At 41.6% G+C, this 27491-nt stretch overlaps 2 protein-coding genes across 2 annotated transcripts in view; both read left to right on the top strand.

Annotated features, from left to right (window-relative positions):
* The first annotated feature begins 1904 nt into the window (after window positions 1-1904).
* Window positions 1905-25334, top strand: LOC146323380 (thrombospondin-type laminin G domain and EAR repeat-containing protein-like). Its single transcript, XM_084724207.1, has 16 exons — window positions 1905-1964; window positions 2200-2448; window positions 6642-6706; window positions 6784-6945; window positions 7047-7279; window positions 8090-8180; window positions 8257-8410; window positions 12243-12374; window positions 13028-13145; window positions 13245-13359; window positions 16237-16417; window positions 18265-18323; window positions 19209-19385; window positions 23350-23528; window positions 23826-23927; window positions 24073-25334. Exons 2-16 carry the CDS (start codon window positions 2367-2369, stop codon window positions 24224-24226), a joined length of 2004 nt encoding a protein of 667 aa, XP_084580333.1. The 5' UTR covers window positions 1905-1964; window positions 2200-2366; the 3' UTR covers window positions 24227-25334.
* A 397-nt stretch (window positions 25335-25731) lies between these two features.
* Window positions 25732-27491, top strand: part of LOC146323381 (uncharacterized) — a 16997-nt gene continuing 15237 nt past the window's right edge. The window contains exons 1-2 of the mRNA XM_084723931.1: window positions 25732-25888; window positions 27242-27406. Coding sequence (XP_084580057.1) covers window positions 27266-27406 — 141 coding nt within the window. The 5' untranslated portion in view covers window positions 25732-25888; window positions 27242-27265. The remainder of the gene's footprint in view (window positions 25889-27241; window positions 27407-27491) is intronic.

The following is a 27491-nucleotide window of genomic DNA, read 5'->3' on the forward strand; positions in this document are numbered from 1 at the left end:
CTGTCCTCTGTCCTCTGACTCAGGTTTGACTTTTCATTTTTAACAAAGAAATCAAATTATTTCAGATCAAAACTGTGACGATGAAACCGAAGACGGTTTGAAGGTTTCAACTTCAACTGTGAAAATTAAACTTTTCACGTTCCACAAGGTTCCACGTGATATAGATGTCCTCATCAGAGGGTCTTGTTCAGGATCTGTGAGGACGGGGGACTTCAGTCACATGACTTAAATCAGACATGAACTTGAGGACTTGAGACTTGACTGACACTGATTTGACTTTTTTTAAATTAAATATTTGAGTTTTTTGAGGACGACCAGCAGGGGGCAGTGTACGAGGCAGCTGACATAAAGTCCAAAAATAAATTTAAACATTTTAATTTCAGAGTCTCTCTCTCTCTGTTATTGGTCAGGAGGTGAGATATTAAGTAAACTAAAAGAAGCTGGAAACTAATTCTAAAAAACTGGACCTAGAGGCTAACTTTGAGCTAACTAGAGTTGTCTCAATTTACAATATCCCAACATTAAAATACAAATAATCAATTAATTAGACTCAATTAAAGGTAAAGTAGGGGAGACCAGGGACAGTTGTATCACTTTTTGTCTCAGCACCTATAACTCGCTGAATTTTTGTGTTAAATTCTCGAATGTTGAAACAGAGAACCCTAAAAGAAGCTAACTCTGTGCTAGAAATGAAGGAACTGGACCTGGAAGCTAACTGAACCTAGATGCTAACTCGGTGCTAACTAGACCTAGATGCTTGAAGGTCAGGACTTGGGACTTGTTTGTGACTTGCACATGTGCGACTCACTCCCACCTCTGCTGAGAAGCTGCTACAGAACAACAAGTTTGAGTACACTGTCTGCACATGTGTGGAACGTGTTCTCCAAGCAGGTTAGCATCAGCAGAACTGTTCCACATCCACATGTGTCAGTGTTCCAGTCAGTTTGGGAGAATTTTCAGGCCTTAAACCTCCATCTTTGTCTCTACTTGTTCTGTCAACAATCTACTTTTAATAAAAACGGAAACTTGTTGAAAATAATTAAGACACTTAATTAAATTGTGAAAGAACAGATTCTTGTTATTTGCAGGTACCGAGCAGATTCAAGTCACATCTTTACTGTAACAACTTGAAGCCTGTGGGGAAAAACTGTATTTTAATAATCTTTTCATCAGCTGGTTTTATGTTCTCATAAATATCTCCTGACGCTGTTAAGATGCAGAGGATGTTTATTCATGTCTCGGTTTGGTTTCCTCTTTAAACCAGAAATCACTCAACAGACTTCAACCAAAACAAAACACAGCTGCTGTTTGACTTTAACCAGAACTCAGAGAACAGACGAGAACTCAGAGAACAGACCAGAACTCAGAGAACAGACGAGAACTCAGAGAACAGACCAGAACTCAAAGAACAGACGAGAACTCAAAGAACAGACGAGAACTCAGAGAACAGACGAGAACTCAGAGAACAGACCAGAACTCAGAGAACAGACCAGAACTCAGAGAACAGACGAGAACTCAGAGAACTCTCAGGTTTCAGGACCAACTTGAAGATTGAGATCAGCTCAAACATATGAATATATTTGATTATGTCTTTTATTTTTTACACACTGAGGTTTTTATCTGATGTGTTTGACTGGTTTGTTTGTTTATTTTTTTGTTTGTGTGTAAACACTTTGTCACACTGATTTTGAAATGTAGACTAAAGAATAAAAATACACTTTTTATTACTCTAGTTATTACAGTTATCTTGTATGTGTCAGATGTGGCCTCATAAACGTACTGAGCTGAAAGCTAACAGTACCTCTGAGATAACACTAAGCTAATTGAAGCTGAACTCCAGCACTTTTGAAGAACTAAATTAAATGTGAATCAAAGTTTGGAAACTTCAGTTTTGAGTTTTATCTTCCTTTTCTTCAGGTTTGACAGAATCACAGAAGCAGGAGACCGATGAGCTGATGAAGGAGGTTGAAGGTGATTGTTCTGGATCATTCTCATGGTTATTTGTAGTTTGATCAAAGACACTGAAGACGGGGGGATCAGTGACCAATCAGAGAGCCTGTACAGATGATGTCAGACAACAAAACATTCTGATGTTTTTAAGTTAAAATAAGGTTGTAATTTGAAAAGATTGTGCGTCACAACAGTATAAGGGGAAAAATGTTTTACAATAATGTTCTTGTTATTCTTTTCTCAACACAGACGTTTCAATTAACGGACGAAAAGAAGAAGAAAACTTGAGGTATCTGATTGGACGCTGTCCTGGTGCAGGTCGTCTTTCAGCTGGAAAATGACTCTGAGCGACGCAGATCAAGAAACCGACCGGTGAGGTGGAGTCAAACCCACATTGCTGACGGTACGCAGGCGTGATGTTGGCGTGTCGCTCCCTGCTGCTCACCTGGGTGCTGCTCGCCGCCACAGTCCAAAGTCAGAGCTGGAGACCCTGTACAGGTATGAGGACACAGGTGTGAGACGTTAAATGTCTCAACAAGAAACGTTCATGTGAAAACTTTACAGATTTTACAGAGTATTGAATTTATTTTTACTGTTCGTCATCGTGTTCCCTGTCAGATGGACATCACTTTCATCTCTGTGTTTCCAGTACAGTGATTGGTCCAGGATGTGTTAGCCTAGCTTAGCTCAAATACCAAAATCAGGGAGAAACCCAAAATAGAGCTAGATGCTAACTCTGAGCTAACTAGAAACAATAGCATAATGCTTGATAAATTGAGGTATTTGTTGTTGTTGTTGTTGTTGTTTTTGTTGATTGGGATGATGACTCACCGCTGACAGTGACAGCTATGAATGTCATCCTTTAAAAATGGCACTCGGTCCCCCTTAGCATGCTAATGTTAGCTTTGTCAGTTGGTTCAGTTAGCTACAGGACAGAACGCCTGAAGTTGCTGTAAAAGACTCAACCTGTTTTAGTTTATTGATGATAAACTCAGACTGAGGTGAAGTTTGAACAAAGTGGCAGACTGAATCTTTGGTCTAATCTTTGTGTGAATCCGTCCACTTCCTGTCCTCCTGTGATTAAATCACTCTACATGTGTTGTGTGTGCGCGGCCTTGCGGTGCGTTTCATGTGTGTCAGACGTTTCTGTGCTGCTTTGTGCCCCGTTGTATTTTTGAGTCTTTGAAATGTGAGATCAGATTCTGTGCATGTCGTCCCCTCCCTCCATTCATCCTCCACTGATCTCGCTGCAGCAACAAAACACACAGACAGAGCGTCGGTCGGAGACGCTTAAAGGGGAATTCCAGCAAAAAACTAACAGGGAGCCGCTGCTGTCGGTGAAGAAACAAAGATTTAAAGTCCCTCTGCAGCTCTGCTTTCACCTCCGTCACACTTCACGTTTTGTCTCACTGGACACTCTGTGTCCCTGATGCTGAAGGACCTCAGTTATCCAGTGGAGCAAAAACACAGAAAACGTTTTTACTTAAAGATGTTTTCATCACAAGATTCAGTGTAAATTTAACCAGTGACGTGACTCCATACAGAACTCAGTGACTCTGTACGAATGAACTCAGACTCTGACTGGACATTTTTCTCCTTTATTCCATATGTTACAGTTTCTCTGTACGTTACTGCATGAGTTACTCTGTAAGTTACTCAGTAAGTCATTCATTAAGTTACTCCGTATGTTTTTCTTTGGTACTCCATAAGTTACTCCTTATGTTTCTCCGTACACTACTCTTTACATTACTCTGTAAGTTACTCCTTATGTTACTCTGTATGTTACGTTACTCCATACATTACACCGTACATTACTCATTATGTTTTCCTCTCTGTAAGTTACTCTGTACTTTACTCCGTATGTTACTCTGACTGAGACTGAACAGCTGATTGTAAATCTGGTTTGAATGAACCTGGAAGACTGAACTGAGGGCAGAAACTCTCAGAGGAGCGTAGCTGACTGTATGTTCTGAGCGTTTCATGAACCTCTCACCTGAGATTAAATGTTTTCAGAATGGAACCTGGCCGATGTGATATTTGCTCTGACATCGTTCTGACAGGAAGCCGCCGGGAGCTGATATCTGCAACTCGACTCTCGTTTGGTTTTATTTTTAGATGACTGGAGCCACAGATGGAGGAATGAAACGTCCCCTGAGGTGATGATGTGATAAAAATAAAGTGTGCAGAGTTAATCTGTTGGTGATCTGAGAGCCAACCATTTACATCTGGTTAACATCAGCTGATCACATGACAGATTGTCGATACACTGATCAATCAGAGGAAAACATCCTGTTAGAAAGAGATCTGATAAAAAAAAAACATGCGACTTTACTCGCTTCATTTTCATCCAGTCACTGCTGTCACTTCATTTCTATGAAAATCAACTTCAGGATCTTTAAAACAGTGACATCATTTTTCACCGTCAACATTTCATCAACCTCATTTTCTCTGCAAGCTGCGCTGCATTTAATGAAGTTTCACACAAACGAACCTGTTTGAAAAATGACTGTAGTTGTTTGTCTGAGTGTTTTTCTTGATGATTACGACACTGAGAACCAGAAGAATCTGTGAGCTCCTGTCCACCCGTCCTGGATCTGGTCGGGCCAGTCATGGCGGTTTATCTGACCCCTTGTCTAGAACGCAAACCTCACGTTAGCATCACGCCACACTCAAACGTCTATACGTATTGTCCTTGCAGCAAATGAGCAGCTAAACTTTCAGTGCCATATGTAGTTTTACTACATGTGAATATTCCTGATCTATTTTATATTCACATGATTCACTTGTCTAGTGGCAGTAAATGTACAGTTCTGCAGAAAAAGTCCAGCAGGTTCCCACTTTTTGATTCTCGGCTGCTGGTGAAGTGAGGGAGAGTCTGCAGAGTGAGCTGATTTCAGGCTCTGGAGCAAAATGTGCACGTTCAGTGCTTTTTCACGGGACACCAGCCTCATGTTTACACACATACTGATGGAAAAATAGACTTGAAGTCTAAAGAAACACTTCAGGTAGTGTTAACGCCCATCAGATGCTGCTGGGACACGAGACACACAGAGCTGCGTCAGTATTAAATGATCTGCACAACAGATTTTATCTGAAAGAACAAACAACTACACTTTCAGCTTTTGTTGATAACTAAGATGAATTTACCATTTTTCTGTCTGGATTTGATGAGTTTAATTTACCAACAACATCACACCTTTCACTGCTTTGACATGGGTTTGTCCAAGTGTGTCCTCGGGCCTCAGGCGTCCTCAGGCCTCAGGCGTCCTCAGGCGTCCTCAGGCGTCCTCGGGCCTCAGGCGTCCTCGGGCCTCAAGCGTCCTCGGGCCTCAGGCGTCCTCATGCCTCAGGCGTCCTCGGGCCTCAGGCGTCCTCATGCCTCAGGCGTCCTCGGGCCTCAGGCGTCCTCATGCCTCAGGCGTCCTCGGGCCTCAGGCGTCCTCGGGCCTCCTCAGGCCTCAGGCGTCCTCAGGCCTCAGGCGTCCTCGGGCCTCAGGCGTCCTCGGGCCTCAGGCGTCCTCATGCCTCAGGCGTCCTCGGGCCTCAGGCGTCCTCATGCCTCAGGCGTCCTCAGGCGTCCTCATGCCTCAGGCGTCCTCGGGCCTCAGGCGTCCTCATGCCTCAGGCGTCCTCGGGCCTCAGGCGTCCTCGGGCCTCCTCAGGCCTCAGGCGTCCTCATGCCTCAGGCGTCCTCGGGCCTCAGGCGTCCTCATGCCTCAGGCGTCCTCGGGCCTCAGGCGTCCTCGGGCCTCAGGCGTCCTCATGCCTCAGGCGTCCTCATGCCTCAGGCGTCCTCGGGCCTCAGGCGTCCTCGGGCCTCATGTTCTGTGCCCGTTGAAAACGATCCCAGGAAATCAAAAATGGACAAGTGATTCCAGAATAATTCACATTTGCAAATTGTCTGTACATTTTCCTCCATCGTTCTGTATGTTATTCTGTATTTTACAGAACCAAGAGGTTCCAGACTGATTCACAAATTGTTCTGGTGATGGAGGCCATGAGGACACTGGCATCACATCAAGAAATGTTAAACACATTTTCTTTGCACATTTATGACGAGGACGCTGAACTCTTTGCAAAAATTGATCATATACACAGAAACCAGACTTTTCTTCACAGAGGGATGAACATTCATTTGACACCAAAGTTTGAAAATGCAAACAAGTTATTAATTTTATGCTTCAGTATTTGTATTTCCTGAAAAAAACGTGTGTGATTCCTGCTGCTGCTGCTCACCAGCTCGGTTATTGTTGTTGGTTATTAACACTCGAACAAACCATCCAAAATCAGTTTTAATTGAATCAGGCTTTCAAGAGGTGCTTTATTTATGGCCACGAGGTGGCGCTGTTGGTGCCACGCCTCAGTATGTTCTGCACATACTTATGGAGAGGCTGTGAACCAAACTTTATCTCATTAAAGACAACAGAATTGTAGAAATATCAGGTTTTGATGTTACTGTAGCGCCTCCTGTGGGTAGAATTGTATGAAATTTTACACACTTGTGCAAAGTGGCTGTATATACAATACAATTTTGGTCTCAATCCAATTTAGCAGAGTAGCAGTTATTGATGAATCTGACAAATCGTAGTCAGAGATTCAACAGAAGAACATAAAGATGTTCTTATGTGAGTTCTAGTGTGCTGTTCTATTAAGAGCCACAGTAAGAAGACCGTTTGTTTCCTCCTCCTCAGACCTGCTGCCTCTCGACCTGCTGGCCAGAGCCCTGCTGAGCCCGGGACAAGCCCCGCCCACACAGGTAGGACACCCGAGAGGATGGAGGATGTGTGGGAATGAGTACAAACCAAACAAATAATCAATCACATGACCAATCAGGTGCAGATGGTTCAGTCCAGAGGGTCCAGAGGTCTCCGATTGGCTGGCGCCATGGCAACAACACTGAGTTTCCCTGCCTCCCAAATCTTCACCAACTGTGACTACTTCCCTGCTGAGTTCTCATTGGTTGCCACCATCAAGACACCGAGACTGAGACAGAAGGTAAATGAGGAGAACCAAGCAGAACCTGTTTTGATCTGGTCCGGTCTGATCTAACCTTCTTCTTCTTCTTCTTCTTCTTCTTCTTCTTCTTCTGTTTCTAGAGGAACGAGTACATCTTCTCTGTGCTGGAGGAGGGCTCTGATTCACTGTTGCTGGGGTTACGAGTCTCAGAGAACCGCCTCCACCTCATGACCACACCCTCTGGTGTTGGTGGGCGGAGCCGGCTGAGCTTTAAGGGAGTCAGACTGGATGATAACCGCTGGCACACGGTGGTGCTGGCCGTCACCGGACCATACGCCACACTGACCATCGACTGTGGACTTCCTCTGGAGTTGTGAGTCACCATCAGTTCGGTGCAGACTAGTTAAATCCAGTTCAGACTGGTTTAGATCAGTTCAGACCAGTTCAGACTGGTTCAGTCAAGCTCAGACTGTTTCCAACTGGATCAGTCTGATTCAGACTGGTTCAGTCCGGTTCAGACTGATTCAGTCCAGTTCAGACTAGTTCAGTCCGGTTCAAACTGGTTCCATCTGGTTCAGTCCGGTTCAGACTGGTTCAGTCCGGTTCAAACTGGTTCCATCTGGTTCAGTCCGGTTCAGACTGGTTCAGTCAAGCTCAGACTGTTTCCAACTGGATCAGTCTGATTCAGACTGATTCAGTCCAGTTCAGACTGATTCAGTCCGGTTCAGTCTGGTTCAGTCTGGTTCAGTCCAGTTCAGACTAGTTCAGTCCGGTTCAAACTGGTTCCATCTGGTTCAGTCCGGTTCAGACTGGTTCCGTGTCTACAGTGTCGGTGACATGCCTCTCCACATCTACCCGTTTTACAGGAGACAGAACTTTAATAAACATTTTAAAGTTCAGCAGTTCAGTTTAAACTGGTTCAGACTAGTTTAGTCGTGTCCTTCATAACCTGGTTTAGCTCAGCATGGTTTGCTTGAGTCTTCATCTTAGTTTTAGTTCCTACTGACTCTGACCTGGTTCAGTCTGGTTCCATCCAGTTTGGCTTTAATCAACCTGGTGCACTTCAGTTCAGCTCAGTCTGGTTCAGTCTGCACTGTGGTCCAGGTCAAACTGGTCTTTGGTGGTTCAGGGTCAGTGTTCAGAGGTCTGGAACTGTCTCATCAACTGGTTTGTTGTCTTTCAGGAAACAGGCGTGGCCGTTTCCCGGCGCTCTGAGCACCAGAGGCTCGAGGTTCTTCATCGGCAGCAGGAGGAGAACGAGGGGACGTTTCTCTGTGAGTCTGATCAGGATCAAGACTTCACACACACACCTTCACAGCTGGGTTCAAACCTGGTTCTGTCTTTGTTCAGGGTCTGCTGCGTCAGCTGGTTCTCCTTCCTGGTTCAGACGCCACACCCAGACTGTGTCCAACCTCTGACCCCAGCTTGGCCGAGCTGTCCGTCCCCCAGGTCCTAAAGTCCACCCCTCTGCAGCCTGAACACAGTGGACTCGTCTACCCGTATGGTAAGAAGATCAGATCCCAACAGATCCTGCGCCAAACCCCGCCCATTTTTGGGTGAAAACAGCCATGCTACATTGACAGGCGGTCAATTCAAATTTTAATTACAATTTTTTGAATGCATAAAATAAGGAAAAACAAATCTGTTTAACTATTAGGAAAAATCCAAATCCTCTGAGCAGTCAGGTGATCAGTTATGTCATGTTCCTGATCAATGATCTGTGTCATCACATTGAGCAAATTCTCCATCAAGGTGGATGAACCTGACATACACCTGTCTCACTTTAGGTGATGAATTTCTGACATCTGTCAGTTTTTTATCCATCCATCCATTTTCTGTAAACGCTTATTCCCAACGGGTCGCGGGGGGGGGGGGGGGGTGGGGGGTGGTCAAGTCACCAGTTCATCGCAGGGCTGACACATAAAGACAGACAACCACTCACACTCACACCTACGGACAATTTAGAGTCTGTTGCTAAATTATGCATCTTTTAATTAGAGTAAATAATTACACATTGTCATTTGTAAATCAAAATCTGCAGTGGAAAACATGCAGAGAAAAAGTCAGGAGTGGAGCCTGCAGAGCTTCATCTTCAACAAGTTCCACCAATCACAGTGCGAGAACAGTATGAGAGGCAAAAAATAAATAAATAAATAAATAAATGCTGCCCAGGTTCCTAACAGGAACCGTAATGCTACAGTGAGAATGAAGGTAACACATTAAAGTGTTATCAGCTCCTCTCTTTTCTCATGTGGACACATTCCACTGTCACATAATGTTCACCTGTCCACATACTTTTGTCCATGTACAGTGAGTTGGATCAGGTTCAGGTGAGGTCTGCGCGGTGCGAGCGCTCTCACCTGTCAGTGTCTCACCTGTTGTGATGGTATCAGAGTCAGTAATCTGAGCTGCTGAGTGACTGACAGCTTCCTGTGAGTGTGTGTGTGTGTGTGTGTGTGTGTGTGTGTGTGTGTGTGTGTGTGTGTGTGTGTGTTACAGCTGTTGGTTTTATGTTTCTCTGTGTGTGTAAGCAGCAGTTTGACTGACAGCCAGGGTCCACCTACTGTTTGATGTGTGTTTCCATGACAACAGACTGGTGCTGAGGTGATGGACAGGTTCTGACTGTCAGCTTTCAAAACACAGTACAGGTGTGTTCGTACATCTGTATGAAACATCTGGAAATTTTTCTTTGTTTTCTGTTTTCTCCATCAGCATCCAGCACAGAGAGAAAGGACCAGGAAAGGCTAGCTTAGCTTAGCACAAACACTGGAAGCAGAGGGAAACTGCTAGCCTACCTTCATTAAAGCCCAGAACCCTCCTGGTCATTCGTGGTCCACATGTGAACGTTTAGCTTACAACAGCAGGCACCGAACTTTACATTACTGGTTCTCTGAAATTTATGTTAGCTTGCCAGCTAATATAACCTGCTCCCATTGTGGCATGTTCTATATTAACTGGCAGCCCCATAGGATCTTGTAGACTAAGCTAATGTTTTGCCACGAGATATTAGCTCTCTAAGCAGTTTAGCTTGTTAGCAACAGAGTTTGTATTTGAGGATTGGACAACGACTGAGAGTCAGGATACAATTTGGCACAATGTGGGCTCCAAAATTAGTTAGCTTGCCAGCTAATATTAGCATAACATTTTGATGATGATATCACTGTTGTAGTTTTGAGGTGAACAGTGTGAGTTTCTCAGCATGCAGCCTGAGGCTCAAAGAGTTAATAAAGTTCAGCACAATGAACTCCGTCTGTCTCTGATGGATATCAAACTCTTTATGACTCAGAGTTTATGTAAACTTGAATCAGTCTGTGGTGTGTTTGATTTACGTACCCACCCACGGCTGAGTGCCTCACAACAAAGTCAATTTAACTTCACTTCAGGTTCACCTTTTCTCCTCCACTTATTAATGAAGTGAAGCCTGAAAAGATGACAAACTTTGAGCTTTTAAAGAGTTTTTAATTTTTGATTTGAATATTTTAAGACCCAAAGATCAGAGAAATGTACCTACAAATTAACTTTTTTTTTTTTTTTGGTAGCCAAAATATGTTTTCCTAAAGGCTAAAGCTAACAGATCCCAGGTCATGACATCATGCTAACAGACTGAGGCTAAAGCTAACAGGTCCCAGGTCATGATATCATGCTAACAGACTGAGGCTAAAGCTAACAGGTCCCAGGTCATGATATCATGCTAACAGACTGAGGCTAAAGCTAACAGATCCCGGGTCATGATATCATGCTAACAGACTGAGGCTAAAGCTAACAGATCCCAGGTCATGATATCATGCTAACAGACTGAGGCTATACGTCCCAGGTCATGATATCATGCTAACAGACTGAGGCTAAACCTAACAGGTCCCAGGTCATGATATCATGCTAACAGACTGAGGCTAAAGCTAACAGGTCCCAGGTCATGACATCATGCTAACAGACTGAGGCTAAAGCTAACAGGTCCCAGGTCATGATATCATGCTAGCAGACTGAGGCTAAAGCTAACAGGTCCCAGGTCATGACATCATGCTAACAGACTGAGGCTAAAGCTAACAGGTCCCAGTGATCAGACAGGTGTCTGTACATCTATGGCTACACTGCAGACAGGAGCTGCTAAAGGCTCATTCAGCAGACTTTTAATTGTGGTTCCAACAGTGTCAGACTGAAAGAAGCCCTGATTTAGGCTAACAGGACTGCTTTCTATAGCAGGAACAGTGATGTCATGTTGGCTTCAGTTCAGTGTTTATTGTCCTGGTGTTGAAGTACAGTTGTGTATCTTTGGGGTAAATCAGTGGTTGTTCTGTCTTCAGGCAGGTTAAATCTTATTATCAACTTCTCTGTCTGTCTATTATCCCTTCAGGTGATGTTGACTGATGTGTAATGATATAAGAGTCATCCTTCCCTTCTGTCAGCTCATAATGAAGACGTGCGTTTGAAGGAGTGACGAAAACCTTCATTACCTTCACTTCATTAACACTGAGCTGTCAGTTCAGTTCAACCACACAGTCAGATACAGTTACTGTTCCAGTTCAGACGCTGAAATGACAGTTCTGTCACTGTGGGATTGTTCCGACAGAAAAGGGACTTTCCATCACAGTTAATGATGTGTCTCTCCACCTCTGCACTCTCTGACCCGTCTGCAGCGCTGAACTGTAAACTGTACTTCAGTTCAAACTTTAGGTACTTGTACTTTACTTCAGTATTTACTTGTCATGCTTCTTTCTACTTGTATCCAGAGGGAAACTTTGTACTTTTTACTCACCTACTTTGACTAACAGCTTTAGTTACTAGTTGTTTTATAAAGGATGTGTTGTTTTTTCCTTTTAACATAGAAAATATGAAAATTGTAAAAAATGGCAAAATAATAAAATATAGTAAAATATGTAAGACAGTTACTCATATTAACTGTGTTGACTTTTGTTGAAAGCTTTATAACACTTCAACCTGAAACTTATACTAAAATTTCTGCTTCATTCTCAACATTTCAACTTTATTTCATTCTTGACATTTCGACTCAGTTTCAACATTCCAATTTTATTTTCGACATTTCAACTTCATTTACTGCATTTCGATTTAATTCTCAACATTTTGACTTCAGTTTCGACATTTCATCTTCATTTTCAACATTTCTAATTTGTTCTTGACATGCTGATTTAATTCTGGACTTTTCATCTTAATTCTCTGCATTAAGACTTGATCGTCAACACTTCGACTTCACTTCAGTCTCGTCATTGTGACTTCACCTGATTCTCAACATTTAGAGTTTATTCTAGAAATTTTGACCTTATTCTCTGCATTTCAACTTCAGTCTTTACATTTTGATTTTTGGTTTTGTTGTGTTTTAGAGGCGGAGGCCAGAGTGACTCTGGGAAATCCTCCTTCATGTTCAGCACCAGAACAGGGTCAGCTGTGGTTCAACGCTCAGAGGAAAGGCCTGTTCATCTGTGACGGCGTCACATGGAGGACGCTGCTGCAGAGTGAGTCTGAAAGTCTTTCACAAGTCCTCAGACACTGAAACTATTAGGACAGAGACGGGGTTTGTTGTGTTGTCTCTATATTTCACACAGTGACTATGTTCTAAAACAATCAGACTATCAGATGAAATTGACTATAAATATTCATTTGAAAATGTTTACATCCATATCAAAAAAAATCTTTTAATTCCCCTCATTTTAGGAGGCAGAAAATGAAGATAAACATAAACAAAGGCAGTCAGATAAACAAAATCAACAAATATTAGGTGTCTTTCCAGCCCAGTGTCATGGCAGTTTCTGAAACAGTCACAAAATGTAATGTACAAACTTGTAAACATGGACACAAACTGTTATTTTTTCCAAGACAGTCAGCACAACTTTTGAACTAATATGGACAAATGTACTATACCATCACACTGTATGATTTATGTGATTATTAACTTTTGCAGTTCTTGATATTTCTTTATCTATGTTTATAACAGAGTTGTAATACCAAGACAATGTCTTGGTATTAAAATATATGTGGAAACATATTTGTCGGGAACTGATTTTTTCTGTTTGTGATTCTGATTATGTGAGCCAGCAAATCAATAAACCCTGTTGTATTATCTGTGTAAAACATGTGTCCCCTCTACTGTCCCATGTGTCCTCTATAGATAAAGAGCGTTTGGACTATGTGGAGGACTACCAGGACCTCTACACCCACTCAGAGACCTTCGACGTCGAGGTCTTCTCCATCCCGTCTGAAGGCCTGTTCATGGCTGCAGCCAACAGGTACTGAAACACAAACATGGATCTCATGTAAGAACAGAACCTGGTAAAGGTCCTGCATCGTCTGTGTCTCCATGGTAACCCTCATGTCTCCTCCTGTAGAGACTCTCGGCCCGGTTCAGGTATCTACAAATGGAGAGACGGGTCGTTCCACCTGTACCAGAACATCAGCACTCAGGAGGCTCGAGCCTGGAAACACTTCACCATTAAGGACCAGGTGAGAGCTGCTCCAGCTTCAAACGTTTCGTCAAAACGGGACCGAATATTCTGACAGACTAACAACATGAAACAAAACAACAATTAAAATACTGGTTTACAACCTTTCTTCTTCAAAAACTAAATAAGACATAACCTTTTGAAAGTGATAACTATGTCACAGAATAAAAAAACTAAATAACAATGTAAAGTCCAGATAAACGGACGAGTTATCTGATCACTGTTTTAATGTAAAGTCACATTCAACCACCTGCATGTAGCTGTGGAACCAACAAAACTACTTCAGAAGCTGATTTAGCTGTTTTCAAAATAATAAATATCATCTTGCTTTTTAGTAACATTATGTCTATAAAGGGTTCTCTGTAGAACGCCCAGGGCAGGTTGATGATAAAACCCTTGAAATATAAAAGGGTTCTTGGGAGTGTTTGGGAGTTCTTGGTAGCATTATTCAAAGGCGGATATATTCTTAATAGAACCCCCAAAGAGGCTTTTGGGTTGAACAATTAAATTATGGAAATGTTCTCTGTAGAACCTCTCATCGAGGGTTCTGGATGAACCCTTTCACAGATGTTGCTAGATAGAACCCTTCATGTTTGGGTTCTTGGTAGAACTCTCTAATAGGGTTCCAGGTAGAACCTTTATAAAAAAGGTTTCTAAAAGGTTCTACCAGGAACCAAAAAGAGTTCACCTGAGGAGACAAACCGAAGAACCCTTTATGGTTCTGTTTTACACCTTTATTGCTAAAAGTGTAGCAAAGAAAACCAGCAAATGTTCACATTGAAAAAGATGGAAGTTTTTATATTTCTTTCTGTGGAAAAATCACTCAAAATATTTAATCAATCATCAATAGTTTTCTGACTGACTGATTAATTAACTAATAATTGCAGCTGTAACTTCCTTTACATTTCGTCGTAGAGCTCATCATCTGATTTCCCCACACAGAAATATTTTTTAACTTATTTCTCAAGTTTCCTGATCAAGATTCCTCACATTTAATGTGTACAAAGTTAAAGTTTCCAATATTTCATACGGTCACATGAATAATGCTTTAATATTTTACCTGTTTTACATAAAGAACAACGTCTCCATCAAAACTCAGCTCTGTCATCTCCAGCTGCCATCTTTATTTTAGTGTCCTAACTGGACTGACTGGACGGTGTCGGTGTCTCCCTCCGACTGTTCCAGCTGTGTTTGACCTCTGGTTGACCTCTGACCATGTGACCTCTGGTTGACCTCTGACCATGTGACCTCTGGCTGGTGGTTGAAGTGTAACTCTGAACCTTTGAGGCTTTTATCTGGCGTCTGTGTTTAAAGAACAACCAGAAGAAAAAGAGATGAAGGTTGTTTGAACTCTTCTGCTCACATTGTGTTGGTTCTGTTTGTACAGTGGAGGTTCCTCGTATGTGCCAGCACACACACACACACACACACACACACACACACACACACACACACACACACACACACAGGTGTGAACATAAAGCGCCACAGGTATTCTGTATTATACTCTCTGAGAAATAAGGGTTCCACAAGGCCTACAAAGAACCCTTTTTAGAAGAAATTGCTCTTCGAGGAGCATTGAAATCCTTGAAGAACCTCTCAGTAGAACCCCCTGAGTGGGTTCTAGATAAAACCCAGTGACTATAAAAGGGTTCCCCATAGAACTCCCTGGGTTGGTTCTAGATAAAACCCTTGGAATATAACAAGGTTCCAAGTGCACTCGAAACAACTCTACACTCTTAGAAATAAAGGTGCTAACTAGAGCCATAAAGGGTTCTTCATCTTGTCCACATAGAAGAACCCTTTATGGCTCCTGGTAGAACCTCTTATAAAGGTTCCATTTGGAACCCTTTCAGAGAGTTCTGCCAAGAACCCATCTTAAAGGGTTATACCTGGCACCATCTATTAAAGGGTCCACCAAGAACCCCCTTTAAGAGGTTCTACAAAGAACACTTCTATGGTGAAAAGGTTCCACACAGGTTCCATCAAGAACTTGTCCCCCTCCTAAGGGTGCTAATAAGAACCAACCCAGGAGGTTCTACGGACAATCTTCTAATATTTTAGGGGTTTATTCTATAACCTACCAAGTTCTACAAGAACACACTAATAGGCCTTTTGCACCAACATGGAACCAACTCCTGTTACAATCCAAGCACTCATTTCAACTGTTCTGAGCGTTTCCACCAAAAATAACCTGGTTCCGAAACTTGGTTCCCAGTTAGAATCAATAAATATCAGGTTTTTCTTGAGAACCAAAGCAGGTGTGCGGGTCATGGTGCATCCTGCAGCGCCCTCTGGTGATGACATCCTTCATTACAATGGTTCCACTAACACTTGTGGAAATGTGGGCCGGTTCACTAGACAGCACCAAGGTTCCAGGGATCTTGAATGGAACTGGCTCAAGAACCAAAGCTAATTTGGTGGAACAGGGCCCTGACAGTGTTCTCCAGAGAACCCTTTTATATTCCCAGGGTTTTATCTAGAACCCACCCAGGGGGTTCTACTGAGAACCCTTCCATATTATGGTACAAAAACCTTGACAAACCCTTAATGAAAGAGTTCTTCAAGGATTTCAATAATCCTTTCTTCAAAAAAGGGTTCTTCATAGATAAATGGTTCTGGGTAGAACCTCAGCCCTCCAGAAAGAACCCTTTTGGAACTCTTATTTCTAAGAGTGTATGATGCTCATTCAGATTCGCTTCATTAAAACTAAGAGGACAAAACCAGAGTGAAAGAAAACTAAAGTGTGTCCACTCAGTTTTGACCATGTAGTGTTGGATTGTATTTGTACCACACTGTTAAAGTCCATGTGTTAATGTAGCTTAATGAATGTTTAATGAATGTTTAATGAATGTTTAATGTATGTTTCCTCTCTCAGATTTTCCTGGTGGTGGCGAACTCCAGGGAGGCGGATCTTGAGCTGTCCGTCATCTATCGCTGGAATCAACGGCGACGGCGTTTCCTCCGTCACCAAACACTGCAGACTCATTCTGCTCTGGACTGGGAGGCCTTTCACATCCATAACCACAGCTTCCTGGTGGTGGCCAATCACAGACGAGGTAAACAAATCCTGTTACTCACATGTGGTTTAACTAATCCAGACTAACAGCATGCTGTTGTCAGGATAATCCCGTTCTTCATCTTCTGGCAGGTCGGGCTGAGAGTTAATCTGTTGATGTTATCATGAGTAACAGTGCGCTCTTATTTTGAAAGAAATGAGTGGAGGGTTGAACCATAATCCTCCCAGCATGCACTGGGCCAACAGATTGACATCTCTTTTTCTGAATGGTACTCGTGTTGGGAAGGTTACTTCTGAAATGTCACAGGTTACAAATGACCAGTTATTAATAATGTAATAAGTCATGTAACTATTTAAAGTAATGTAACTTTTTACTTTACGTAACTTATTATACCGTTACACATCTTACTGTTTAATTACTTTGCCAACAAATGTTATAAACTGGGCAATAAAGTTGAAAAGTCCCTAAAAACAGAAATTTACCTTTATTTTAACTTTATTTTCTGTGACTGTAGTTACATGAACTCACCTGTAGGTGTTTCTTCAAACAAAAAAGCTTCACACTCGAGACCTTTTCTAGTTTTGTGAGGACAATATTGTAAATGACTAATCAAGTAAACTTACCCAGTATGTCTTGTCTTGTCTTGTCTTGTCATGTCCTGCCTTGCCTCTCCTTGCCTTGTCCGTTCCTGCCCTGCCCTGCCCTGCCCTGCCCTGCCCTGCCCTGTCCCATCCTGTCTTGTCTTGGCTCATCTTGTCCGTTCCCGCCCTGCTCAGTCCTGTCCATTCCTGTCTCGTCTCATTTCATCTTGTCCTGTCCTTTACTCACATTAACAGACACGTAAGGTGCGCCGCATTATATAGATCCTGATCTAAATGAAAGAATTTAGTGCACAGAATTGACTTAATTAAATTAAATTATGAATGTGAGAAAAATAAGATAATCTACCAAATTAATCTTTACAAACATTAGTTGCATCTTACAGTTGCATCAGAAGTTCCAATCAATCACTAAATCAATAAATTGTTGCTGTGTTGTGTTTGTTTTGTGTTGAAATGAGGTTCTCTGATTCTTGTCCTGACTTTTAGAGATACGTGTTTTTCACCTGACAGGATGTGAACAGTTCAGACACTTCAAAGCTCGTATCTCCTCGTGTGTGTGTGTGTGTGTGTGTGTGTGTGTGTGTCTGTGTGTGTGTCTGTGTGTGTTCAGGTGAGTTTTATAGAAGCATTAACATCAAACACACACCTCCACCTGCTGTGTGGGTGTGTGTGTGTGTGTGTGTGTGTGGGTGTGTGTGTGTGTGTGTGTGTGAAGATAAAACACACTCATTGATCTGAGCTGAAAAGACGCAGATTGTTTATGATCTGACCATCTGAAAGAGAGATGCAGGTGCACTGTGGTTAGACACACACACACACACACACACACACACACCCAGACACACACTGAGACACACACACACACACACACACACACACACACACACACACATTTAAAGGAACAGTCTAACATGTTGGTAAAACTCCTCCTGGTGTCGCCCGGCCTTCAGAATAAAAGCAGAAAATTAAAAATTAAATTAAGACAGGCACAAATTAGCCTGACGGAACTTTTTATTCTTTATTATTTTATTCTTTAATTTACCGGAGAAGAGAAGAAGAAAACACTCGCCTGCTGGTCTTGTTTTGTTATTATTAGAAGTATTATTTGGGCTCCCGGGTCTCAGTTCAGTTTTAGTCACTGAGAAAATCAAATAAGTTTGGCTGTAAAATTATTTAAATAATTTCATCCATATTGGAATAAAACATTTTTTTGTCTGTATGTTAGACAAGTTAATGATGTGTCTTATTGTATTTATTAAATTAATTGTCCTCATGTGTCCTCAGCCAGAGACTCAAACCACAACATCCACAGTGTGATCTACAGGTGGAACCCAAACACCAAGGTAACAATGTCCTCTCAGACTGTCCAAAATATGTATCACAGAGGACAACAACCCTAACCCTGCGCCTTGTCTGTCCTGTCACGTCTGTCACATCCTGTCCTCTCCTTTTTTGCTCTGTCTTGTCTTTTTGTGTCCTCGCCATTCTCCACTTCCTGTCCTGTCCTTCAGTGTTTGGATGTTTCCTGCAACATGCTTTGCTCTTCTGTCCCATCCTGTCTTTCCATGTCCTCACCTGTTCTTTAACACTCTGTCTCTGTCTTTTCCTAAATTTTTTTGTCCTCTCTTGCACTGTTTCGTCTTCCCTGTCCCGTCCAGTTCTTTCTCTGATTGATCTCATCCTCCTCTGTCTCTTTCTGTCCTTTAATGTCCTGTAGTCTTCTTTCTTTTCTTGTCCTGTTCTTTCTCATGGAGTCGGGTTCTCACCGTTCTTGTCCTCTTTGGTCTGTTTCCATTCTGTCCCACCCTTTTATTTCAAATGCTGTCCTGTCCTGTCGTTGACCATTCAGTCTCATTCTGTCCTGTGTTGTCTCCTATATTGTCCACTTTCATGCCTCCTGACTCATTTTGGTCTCTCTTGTATCCTCTTGTCTTTTGTCCTGTTCTATGTCTTTAATGTCCTCTTGTGTTCTTTCTTGTCCTCTCCCATTTTGTCCTGTCCTCGTCTTTTTTTCCTGCCCTCCTCCTCTCCTGTCTCATAGTCTGTTGTCCTTCCTTTTCTTATGTCCTCTCTTTTTGCTTGTCTTCTTCGGTCCTTTTTCCGTCTGGTCCCATCCTTACAAATGTTGTTCTCTCCTGTTGCACCCCGTCTCTTATCATTCTGTCATGTCTCCTGTTGTCTTCTTCTTTCTGTCTCACCCTCTCTTGTCCTCTGTCCCATCCCTGTAGCTGTTTGAGGTGAACCAGACTCTGTCCACGTCCGGCGCATACGACTGGGAGTTCTTCTCCGTCGGACCGTACCACTTCCTGGTGGTTGCCAACACGTTTGATGGTCGGACGACCACCATCAGTTCCACCGTCTACGTCTGGTTGGACGGATGTTTCCAGACCTTCCAGAGCATCCCGGTCAGTGTCCAGTGTCTTAATGATGTCCACTATCTCTGTGTCTCTTGTTCTCCTTCCACAACTGAGCATTTTTTTTACAAACAAAAAATTATAATATCAAATAACTTTAATACATTTTTTAGCCTGATTTTATGATTTTTTTTTAGTTCTAAAGTTCAGGTGTCACACTTCAGGACCAGTCTGTAGGATTTAGTGACATCTAGAGGTGATCTTGCAGATTGCGAACACCTCGTTGGAACCCTCCCCTTCCAAACCTATAGGACAGGAGTCTGCAACCTTTACAATCAAAAGAGACATTTTTGACCAAAAAAAGAAAAAAAAACTCAGGAAGACAAACCAGCATCAAAATTTAGAGGTAAAGGCAGTGAACCACAGATGAAGGCTGCAGGTTGTAGACCCCCCAGTGTAGAAGAACCGTCTGAATGTAGGGTCACTGTTTGATTTGTCCGTTCTGGGCTCCTGTAGAAACATGGTGGGAGAGGAGCTGCTCCGTCTGTAGATATAAACGTATTCTAACGTAACAAAAACACAAGCGTTTTTATTTTCAGCTGATTAAACACAAATGAAAACAAACTCAGGAATCTTATTCTGCATTTTTGACATCCTCTGGACGCTCTGGACCTTTAGAGGATGATAATCTGAGTGAAGCGTATCCATGGTAACTGAAGTGCACATGTGCTGCTGAGACTCTGAGAACACATAAATAATCAAGATGTTTTATTTCTGTAACTTACGTAAAAACAGCTTGGTCTTCTTCTTTAGTTTTTGATCCACATCACCTGCACAGGTGAGTCCCGTCAGAGGGCGGCTCACTGTGGGATGAAGAGCTGAGAGCAGACAGACATGATGAGGAGGATCATCACAGTAATCACAGTGAATCAGACACTGACAGCAGCTCGACGTGACGACATCCAGCCACAAATCACAGAGATGAAAACGAGCTGCTGACTCACAGCTGAGTGTGATTCAGGTCTGAACGCTGCGATCTGAGGTGACGCGTCACCAGACCGAGGCTCCTGTCTGCTTTCTTTCTGTCATCATACTCAGTCATTTCAATCTTTAAAACATTTCATTCAACTTTAAGGGCCTGAAGACGTTTTACATTCAAATCAACACGTAGCTGCATCATTTCTGTTTGCAAAGACCAAATGTCTTATCTGTCAGTCAACATGCTGAAACGTACAGACACAAACTTTTTAAACAAACAAGGAAAAAAACTTCAACATTTACAAGAAGGTCCAAATAATTAAGAATTTGTTGTAGACAGTGTTTCACAAAGTTGACAAAGTTTCTCCTCACTCAACAATTCTTAAAATTGGGTGATTTTTGAAGGGAGTCTGGTGGCTTTCTCCACAGACGACGATGAAGCAGCCTATATTCATTACTATAAAATATCATTTTGTCATCAGAATGTTGTTTTCTTTCATAAATTAAGTGTAAATGGTGAAATCGGTATAAACAGTGAGTCCAAACAGCTGCTGAATGTTGGCTGCCACAACAAACTGGGAAAGGAAAGAAACAACTTCATGTGTTAAATTTAATGCCGAATTTACAAAAACATTTGAGTGATTAAGAATTTGATCTGTAGCTTTTTACAAAGTTTATTAAGTTTCTCCTCACTCAATAATTCTCAATAATTGCATGATTTTTTAAGGGAGTCTGGGTTTCTTCTGGGTTGTGGTTTCTAGTTTATTAGTCAGTCAAACATTTCTTACTTCCTGGCTTTTGACCACATCTCCCAGTCTTCCTCAGGAGATGGAGTTCAGGAGATGAATTCATGAAAACAATCTTTCTTTGCAGCTGCAGTCACTGAACACAGCTGAGCGGTGCGTTCACTGCTCCTGTCATAAATCTGCAGGCAGGACGTCCCGCAGTCAAACTGTAATAAAACAGTAATGTGATGACAGACGTGAACATGAAAGACGTTCAGTAAAATCAGTTTCACATAAATGAAAATATGTTGTATTTTTTCTGCTCAGTTAGTTCATGATGCTCTGATTAAAAAGGAAACGAAACCCTCCAATTAAAACTCAGGAAACCAGAGCAGTGTAATTAATGAGACACGTACACCTGCAGAGTGTGTGTGTGTGTGTGTGTGTGTGTGTGTGTGTGTGTGTGTGTGTGTGTGTGTGTGTGTGTGTGTGTGTGTGTGTGTGTGAGGGGGGTTTCCAGCAGCAGACTGTTTGGACTCGTCCATCGGGGCGGATCATCTGACTGAAGACTTTTATTGGAGTTTAAAACCACAAAAAACATGTTAAACTTCACGAAAACCTTTAATTCAACTTCACAGCCGGCAGAAGCACATTAACCTGTTTACCCCACCTGCAGTAATGGATCTACAAATAGATCTCTGCACCGTCCACAGGTTGAAGACATAAGTAATAAAAACCCTGCTGGCGTCCTCTGCAGGCTGCAGGAGTCATTACACCCAAAACATGAAACACATACTGAGAATTTTTAAAAAGGCTCTAAAATTTAAAGAAAATGATACTAAACATGTTTGATATTTAAAACAAAACAACCAAAGTTGTTTAAAATGAAATATTGTATATGTATTGTTCATTTTTTTATGTATTTAGTTGGAAGTTGTTCTGTCTCTGTTGGAAATTTTCAACCTGCGTGTTTTTCAATTTTTGTTGACGACCTTGTAGTTTTAGTACAAAATGATCTTGGGTGTCATTTTTTTCCAGCTGGAGCTCAGTAACATAACGTTAGATCTTAATGGTTCTCTGTTATCGTCTGATTGGTTCAGACAAAGTGAATCTGGTGAATTTAGTGTCTTGACAGGATCTAAATGCTGCACCTGCTGTCAGCTGGTAGAAAATGAAAAAAGTTCTTTTTTGTCTTGGGTGTTTTGACTCAGACTTGTCCTGGTGTCATGGGAGTTTAACTGTCACTTGTCCCAGTCTTGTGGACATTTGACTTGTCCTGATCTTGTTGGTGTTTTGACTCACACTAGTCTCAGTGTAAAGTATTTTAACTTTCACTTGTCTTGGCCTCCTGAATGTTTGCACTCTGAACTGAGTTTTAAAACTTTTGAAACTTTTTGTTTGTTGGACTTGAATTCTTTTCATTGTCTTTCATATTTATGGACTGAAATCATTTAAATAGATCTTCTTACCAGTAGTGGAGCTGAAAATGTAAAGTTTGTCCTGAGGGTGGCGATTGGGACATTTCTGGACAATCTGACCAGATATGGTCAAAACATTTAGGTATTTCTTCTTTACACATGTGGATCATTTAGCCTGTTGTTGGTGCTGGAGAAAAGGTCAAATAATTGGGATTTTTCCTCTCAGGAACTTGAATATCCATAGTTGTGGAGATATTTCACTCTGGAACAAAGTGCTTTACCTGGGACTGGTTGCACCAACAGGACTTACACCTGGTCTGAAGCTAAGTTGATCATAACTCGACGTTCTTAGTCCGACCTAATACTCCGACCAGTCGGACCGTCCGGGCTTAAGTCTTCTTCTCACCTAGTCAAGAGTCGGCGGAAAGTCGAAATCAAACTATAGTAACAACTTTAAACAACACAGCTGTACTTTTTCAAGGAAGGACCCCCACTGGGTTTATGGATTCTTTTCAAATAAAGGTCTTTATTGAATGAAGGCTGCTGGAGTATGAACAATCATTTATGGCCTTTGTTATTTTTCTTCAAGTCGACTGATTCTGATTTGTTTTTATGTTGGACTGCATGACAGTCGGAATTAAAATTCTAGATGATAAGAAACCAGGAACACGTAAAGCCAGACATCAGCCACAGTTCTGTGGGCTACAGTTAAGACTAGACTCAGGTTTGGTTGGTGTGACTGATGTAAAGAGTGTTCGAAAGACGGGTCTTAACAAGCGTCCGTGCTCACGACCTGCTTCTTGTTACATCATGGTGTTAAAAACTACCTGGAAAAGTTCCCAGTCAGTGACGTAAAGTAAAGGTTTGCTTCATACCTGAGTGTTGTTTCTGCAGACAGTGGGAGCGACGGACTGGGAGACGTTTCAGATCGATGGCAGGTTCTTTCTCGCCGTCGCCAACAGTCAGAAGGTTTCAGATCGCGGCCCGAGTCTCTACAGCATCAACTCCACCGTGTACGAACTCAACACGTTCACACAGACCTTCATCCGCTTCCAAGACATCCTCACTCACAGGTGACCAAATATCAGCAGTAATCAGTCGAGTTTCATCTCCTGAACTTCCTGTTTGGACATTTTAACTCTTCACAGCGCACACGTTCAGCTGCTTTCATTTCTACATTTAAACTGATGACGAAGTGCTTTATATTCAAACAATATTATTCTGGAAAAAGATCATGTTCAATACATCCAGATTTGACACTAATAACAGACGTTCAAAGAGACTAAACTGGAGGTCAGGACTGAGAGGGTTAATATATTGTTGTTGTTGTTGTTGTTGTTGTTGTTGTTGTTGTTGTTGTTGTTGTTCAGTGCTGTTGACTGGGAGTTCTTCACCATCGGAGACGAGAAGTTCTTGGTTGTGGCGAACTCTCATGATGGCAGCTCGTACTCTCTGAACAGTGTCATCTACAGGTCAGTACTGGATGGTGTTTGTTGTCTTATTTTTAGTCTGTTGACTGTTTGTTGGTGTCTGGTTGCGTTTGTTGGATGTCTGTTTATGTCTGTTGGTGTGTTGGTATTTGAAGGTTCCTCTTTCTGTATCTGTGGTCTTCTTCAGGTGGCAGGGTTACGAGGGTTTTGTTCCGGTGCACAGTCTTCCGACGTTCGGCTGCAGGGACTGGGAACACTTCGGTACTGACGAAGGCTCCTTCCTCATCTACTCAAGCGCCACCTCCAGACTCAGCAAGGTCTTCAAACTCAGGACCTACTGAATCAAAATCCATCTTTCAAACCCCAGAACTTGTTGGAATCCTCTGCAGAAAGTTTTAAACTAATGCAGGACTCGACTGCCATCAACTTCTTACATCATCTTGAGGACTGAGCGACACCTCAGAGTTGAATCCTGATACCTAAATATCCTTCAAGCTACATCCTCTTCAGGGCTCAAGAACAAATAATTATAAACTTGATTTATACGTGTCAGTTTACAGTCGACCACCCTGAGTGTCCTCAGTCCTGTGCAACAGTCTGATCCTGGAAAAGCTGATATGAAGAAAGCTGGTGTGAACATGTCCTCAGAGGGGTATATTTTCAAAATAAGTGTCCACTTTATTTTGAAAGTTTCCTGGTGAAGCAAAAGTCACTGAATTATTTACACCATTTTCCTTTCAAGAATTATTTAATGTTTGAAACTAGGAGAAATATAATAACTTTTATTAATGTAAATAAATGATAAGCTATTATGAGAATCTGACCTGAAAAATATGATTTCAAACTGCTTCAGATGTTCTGAACAGAAAATGTTGTTTGTTTTTGTAAAACCAAAGAAAAGCTTCTTTTGTTCTCCAGCTCAACTGCTTCTGCTTAAAACTGAATATTAAAACTGAATATGACTGTATGTTGAGATTTGTGTTGTGACATTTGTTATAAAATATGTTTCATGGATCATATATTTTTGTCAGGACGAGGAGGCACACTTACACACTACAGACAATAATGGACCCACAAAAAAAAACAGATAAATAAGAATGTTTTTGTCCTTTAAAATATTATTGTATAACTAAACAGTAATTTATTATATTTTTGTTGTGTTTGCTGATGTGTTTTGGAGTAATAATATATCATTGTTCATGATGAAACGTAGCGATCTGAAGCAGAGTTATTTTCATCTTCATGTGGTCATAAATTCTGTTTATATTATTTAATTTCTCTGATGTTGTTTTCCAGCAGCAGAATTGATTTCCTGCTCCAGTTTGGTTTAATTTTGGGGGTTTTTTTTGTTTGATTTTATTCCTATTTATATATTTATACATCATGACATGATTATGTAGATTTTGTTTCATCTTCTCCAGTTAATTTCTGTTGGACTCATAAATCTTGTTTAACAAATAAAACTATTTTTTTTCCCCCAAAATGTTTAAATTACATTCATGTGTTTTTGTTTTTTGATTTTTTAAGTAGGCCTCCATCCACCACTGCTTGTCAGAGGTATGTTGCATAAAATTCACTTTAAAAAAATCAGGAAACACAACTGTCTGTAAAAATTTTATTCCAGCTCACTGGAAAATTATTATTATTATTATTATTATTATTATTATTATTATTATTATTATTATTATTATTGTAGTTGTTGTTGTTTTTGTTTTTTTTTCATTTCTTGTCTTCTTGTCATCTTTTTCTTATTGTTGTTTTGTAGTCATTGTACCTGTCCCCAGGTGTCGCTGTTTAACTTCCAGAGAGTTGTTTCTGGTCACGTGATCGCTGTATTTCCGGGTGAAAGGTCAGGTGTCCTGTTTGAATCTGAGCTAACATGACAACAACAGCAGCAACAGGTTGCGTTAACGTCAGCTTAATGTTAGATTTGTAGTTTTAAAGAGTTTATTAAATGTTCGTGTTCTGACGGTGTGTGACGACAGCAGCGTCAGAGGCGTCAGGTGAGAACTTCCGTCTCTTTGTTCACTGTTTGCTTCCTGATGTTAGCATGATGCTAACAGGCTAACTTAGCTGCAGTCTGGACTCAGTTCTTCTACAAACTGTCTGCAGACGTTAAACTCTTCAGTATCACAGATATCATCGATAAGTTCGGATCTATCGATGTTTAACGTGTGTGTGTGTGTGTGTGTGTGTGTGCGCGCGCGCGCGCAGTTTAACAGCAGATTAACAACACAAGCTGATTATAATGTGACACCGTGACAGTCAGCAGATAATAATAAACACCACACAGGTTATTATTATGTGTTGATTTAATATTACTGATGTAAAGGTGTAAACGTTTTATTTGACATGACGTGACAGAGGAGCTGGTGATGATGATGATGATGATGATGAGTGAACAACAGACTTAAACCTGGATTATGTAGTTCTTCAAAACTAATTTAAAAAAAACGCTCCCGGACCTGTTGCCATAGCAGCAAGTCCTTCAACCTGAACCTGCCTGAGTTCAGCTTTTTAAAGGGACATTTCACCCCCAAAACCCAAAGCTACATGTGTTTATCCATCAAGGCTGAACAGTTCGTCCACATTCTGTTAAAATCACAACTTTCTCTGCTGCAAATTTCAAACCACAGGAAGTGAAATATTTGATAAAATAATTGTGGTTCTGCAGGTGTCTCAGTCTTGTAAATTGAAAACAGGTGTTTTCAAATTTGAACTTATTTTTCAATTAGTGATCAATCTGGCATTAATTTTTTCACTAATCGATTAGTTGTTGGGTCCATAAAATGTCAGGAAATGTTGATCAGTGTTTAAAGTGTCAAAGATATTCAGTTTACGCAGTAGCGTAGATGACGTAGGGTTGGTGGGTTTTGTAAACCCATGGGCGGGGTGACGTTACACTGCCGCACGGAGTGTAACGTTAGACTGGGTCACTGCATTTTGTTGCATATAAGGGGGGATACGAGCGCCCCCCCCCCCCCCCCCCGCTACGCGCGATGTGTCTTTCTCCGGTCAGTTGTCATGGGAACAAGACGCTCTGACGGAGCAGAGACAAAACAAGCGTGTGTGAATATGTAAAACGGAGCTGAAGAATGAAACAATAAGTTTACACCAATGTCAGGCCCATTTACGTCACTGAGTTTACTGTCAGAAGAAAGATGTTTTCTGAATTGTAGAGAATGATTTGTTGGTCAGGACACCACAATATTTATTTTAAAATTATATTTTAAACAAATTTTACTTTTATCAAATATCATTCTGCGATTTTAAAACTGCAGTAGATCAAACTGTGATTTCGATAAAACTTTGGAGAGTTGTTCAGCTCTGCTTCACAGTTCTGTGTTTCCATCCAGAATCGGTGACATTGAGCTGTCAGCATGGAATCGGAGCTGCTGATTGGCTGGCAGCAGGAGAAGGCGGAGCTTAAACTGGAGGTGTGTCGTTTGCAGGAGGAGCTGGCAGAGAGTCGAGCAGAGAGGGAGGAGCTGGAGTCCAGGAGCAGAGCTCTCAATGACAGGGTGAGGAGGAGGAGGAGGAGGAGGAGGTCATGTGATCATCTGAATCAATCAAACCATCACATCTGTCTCTCTCTCTCTCTCTCCA

Source organism: Lutjanus erythropterus, chromosome 8 (genome assembly GCF_056507025.1).
Source record: "Lutjanus erythropterus isolate fLutEry1 chromosome 8, fLutEry1.hap2, whole genome shotgun sequence".
Taxonomy (NCBI): Eukaryota; Metazoa; Chordata; class Actinopteri; order Lutjaniformes; family Lutjanidae; genus Lutjanus; species Lutjanus erythropterus.

What these genes read in the sequence shown, in the direction of transcription:
- LOC146323380 (XM_084724207.1), top strand. Translation starts at nt 2,367, where the DNA reads ATGTTGGCGTGTCGCTCCCTGCTGCTCACCTGGGTGCTGCTCGCCGCC. An exon ending in GGTGGCCAATCACAGACGAG is followed by an intron (nt 16,418 to 18,264) that starts GTAAACAAATCC and finishes ATGTGTCCTCAG; the next exon opens with CCAGAGACTCAAACCACAAC. An exon ending in GGTGGAACCCAAACACCAAG is followed by an intron (nt 18,324 to 19,208) that starts GTAACAATGTCC and finishes CCATCCCTGTAG; the next exon opens with CTGTTTGAGGTGAACCAGAC.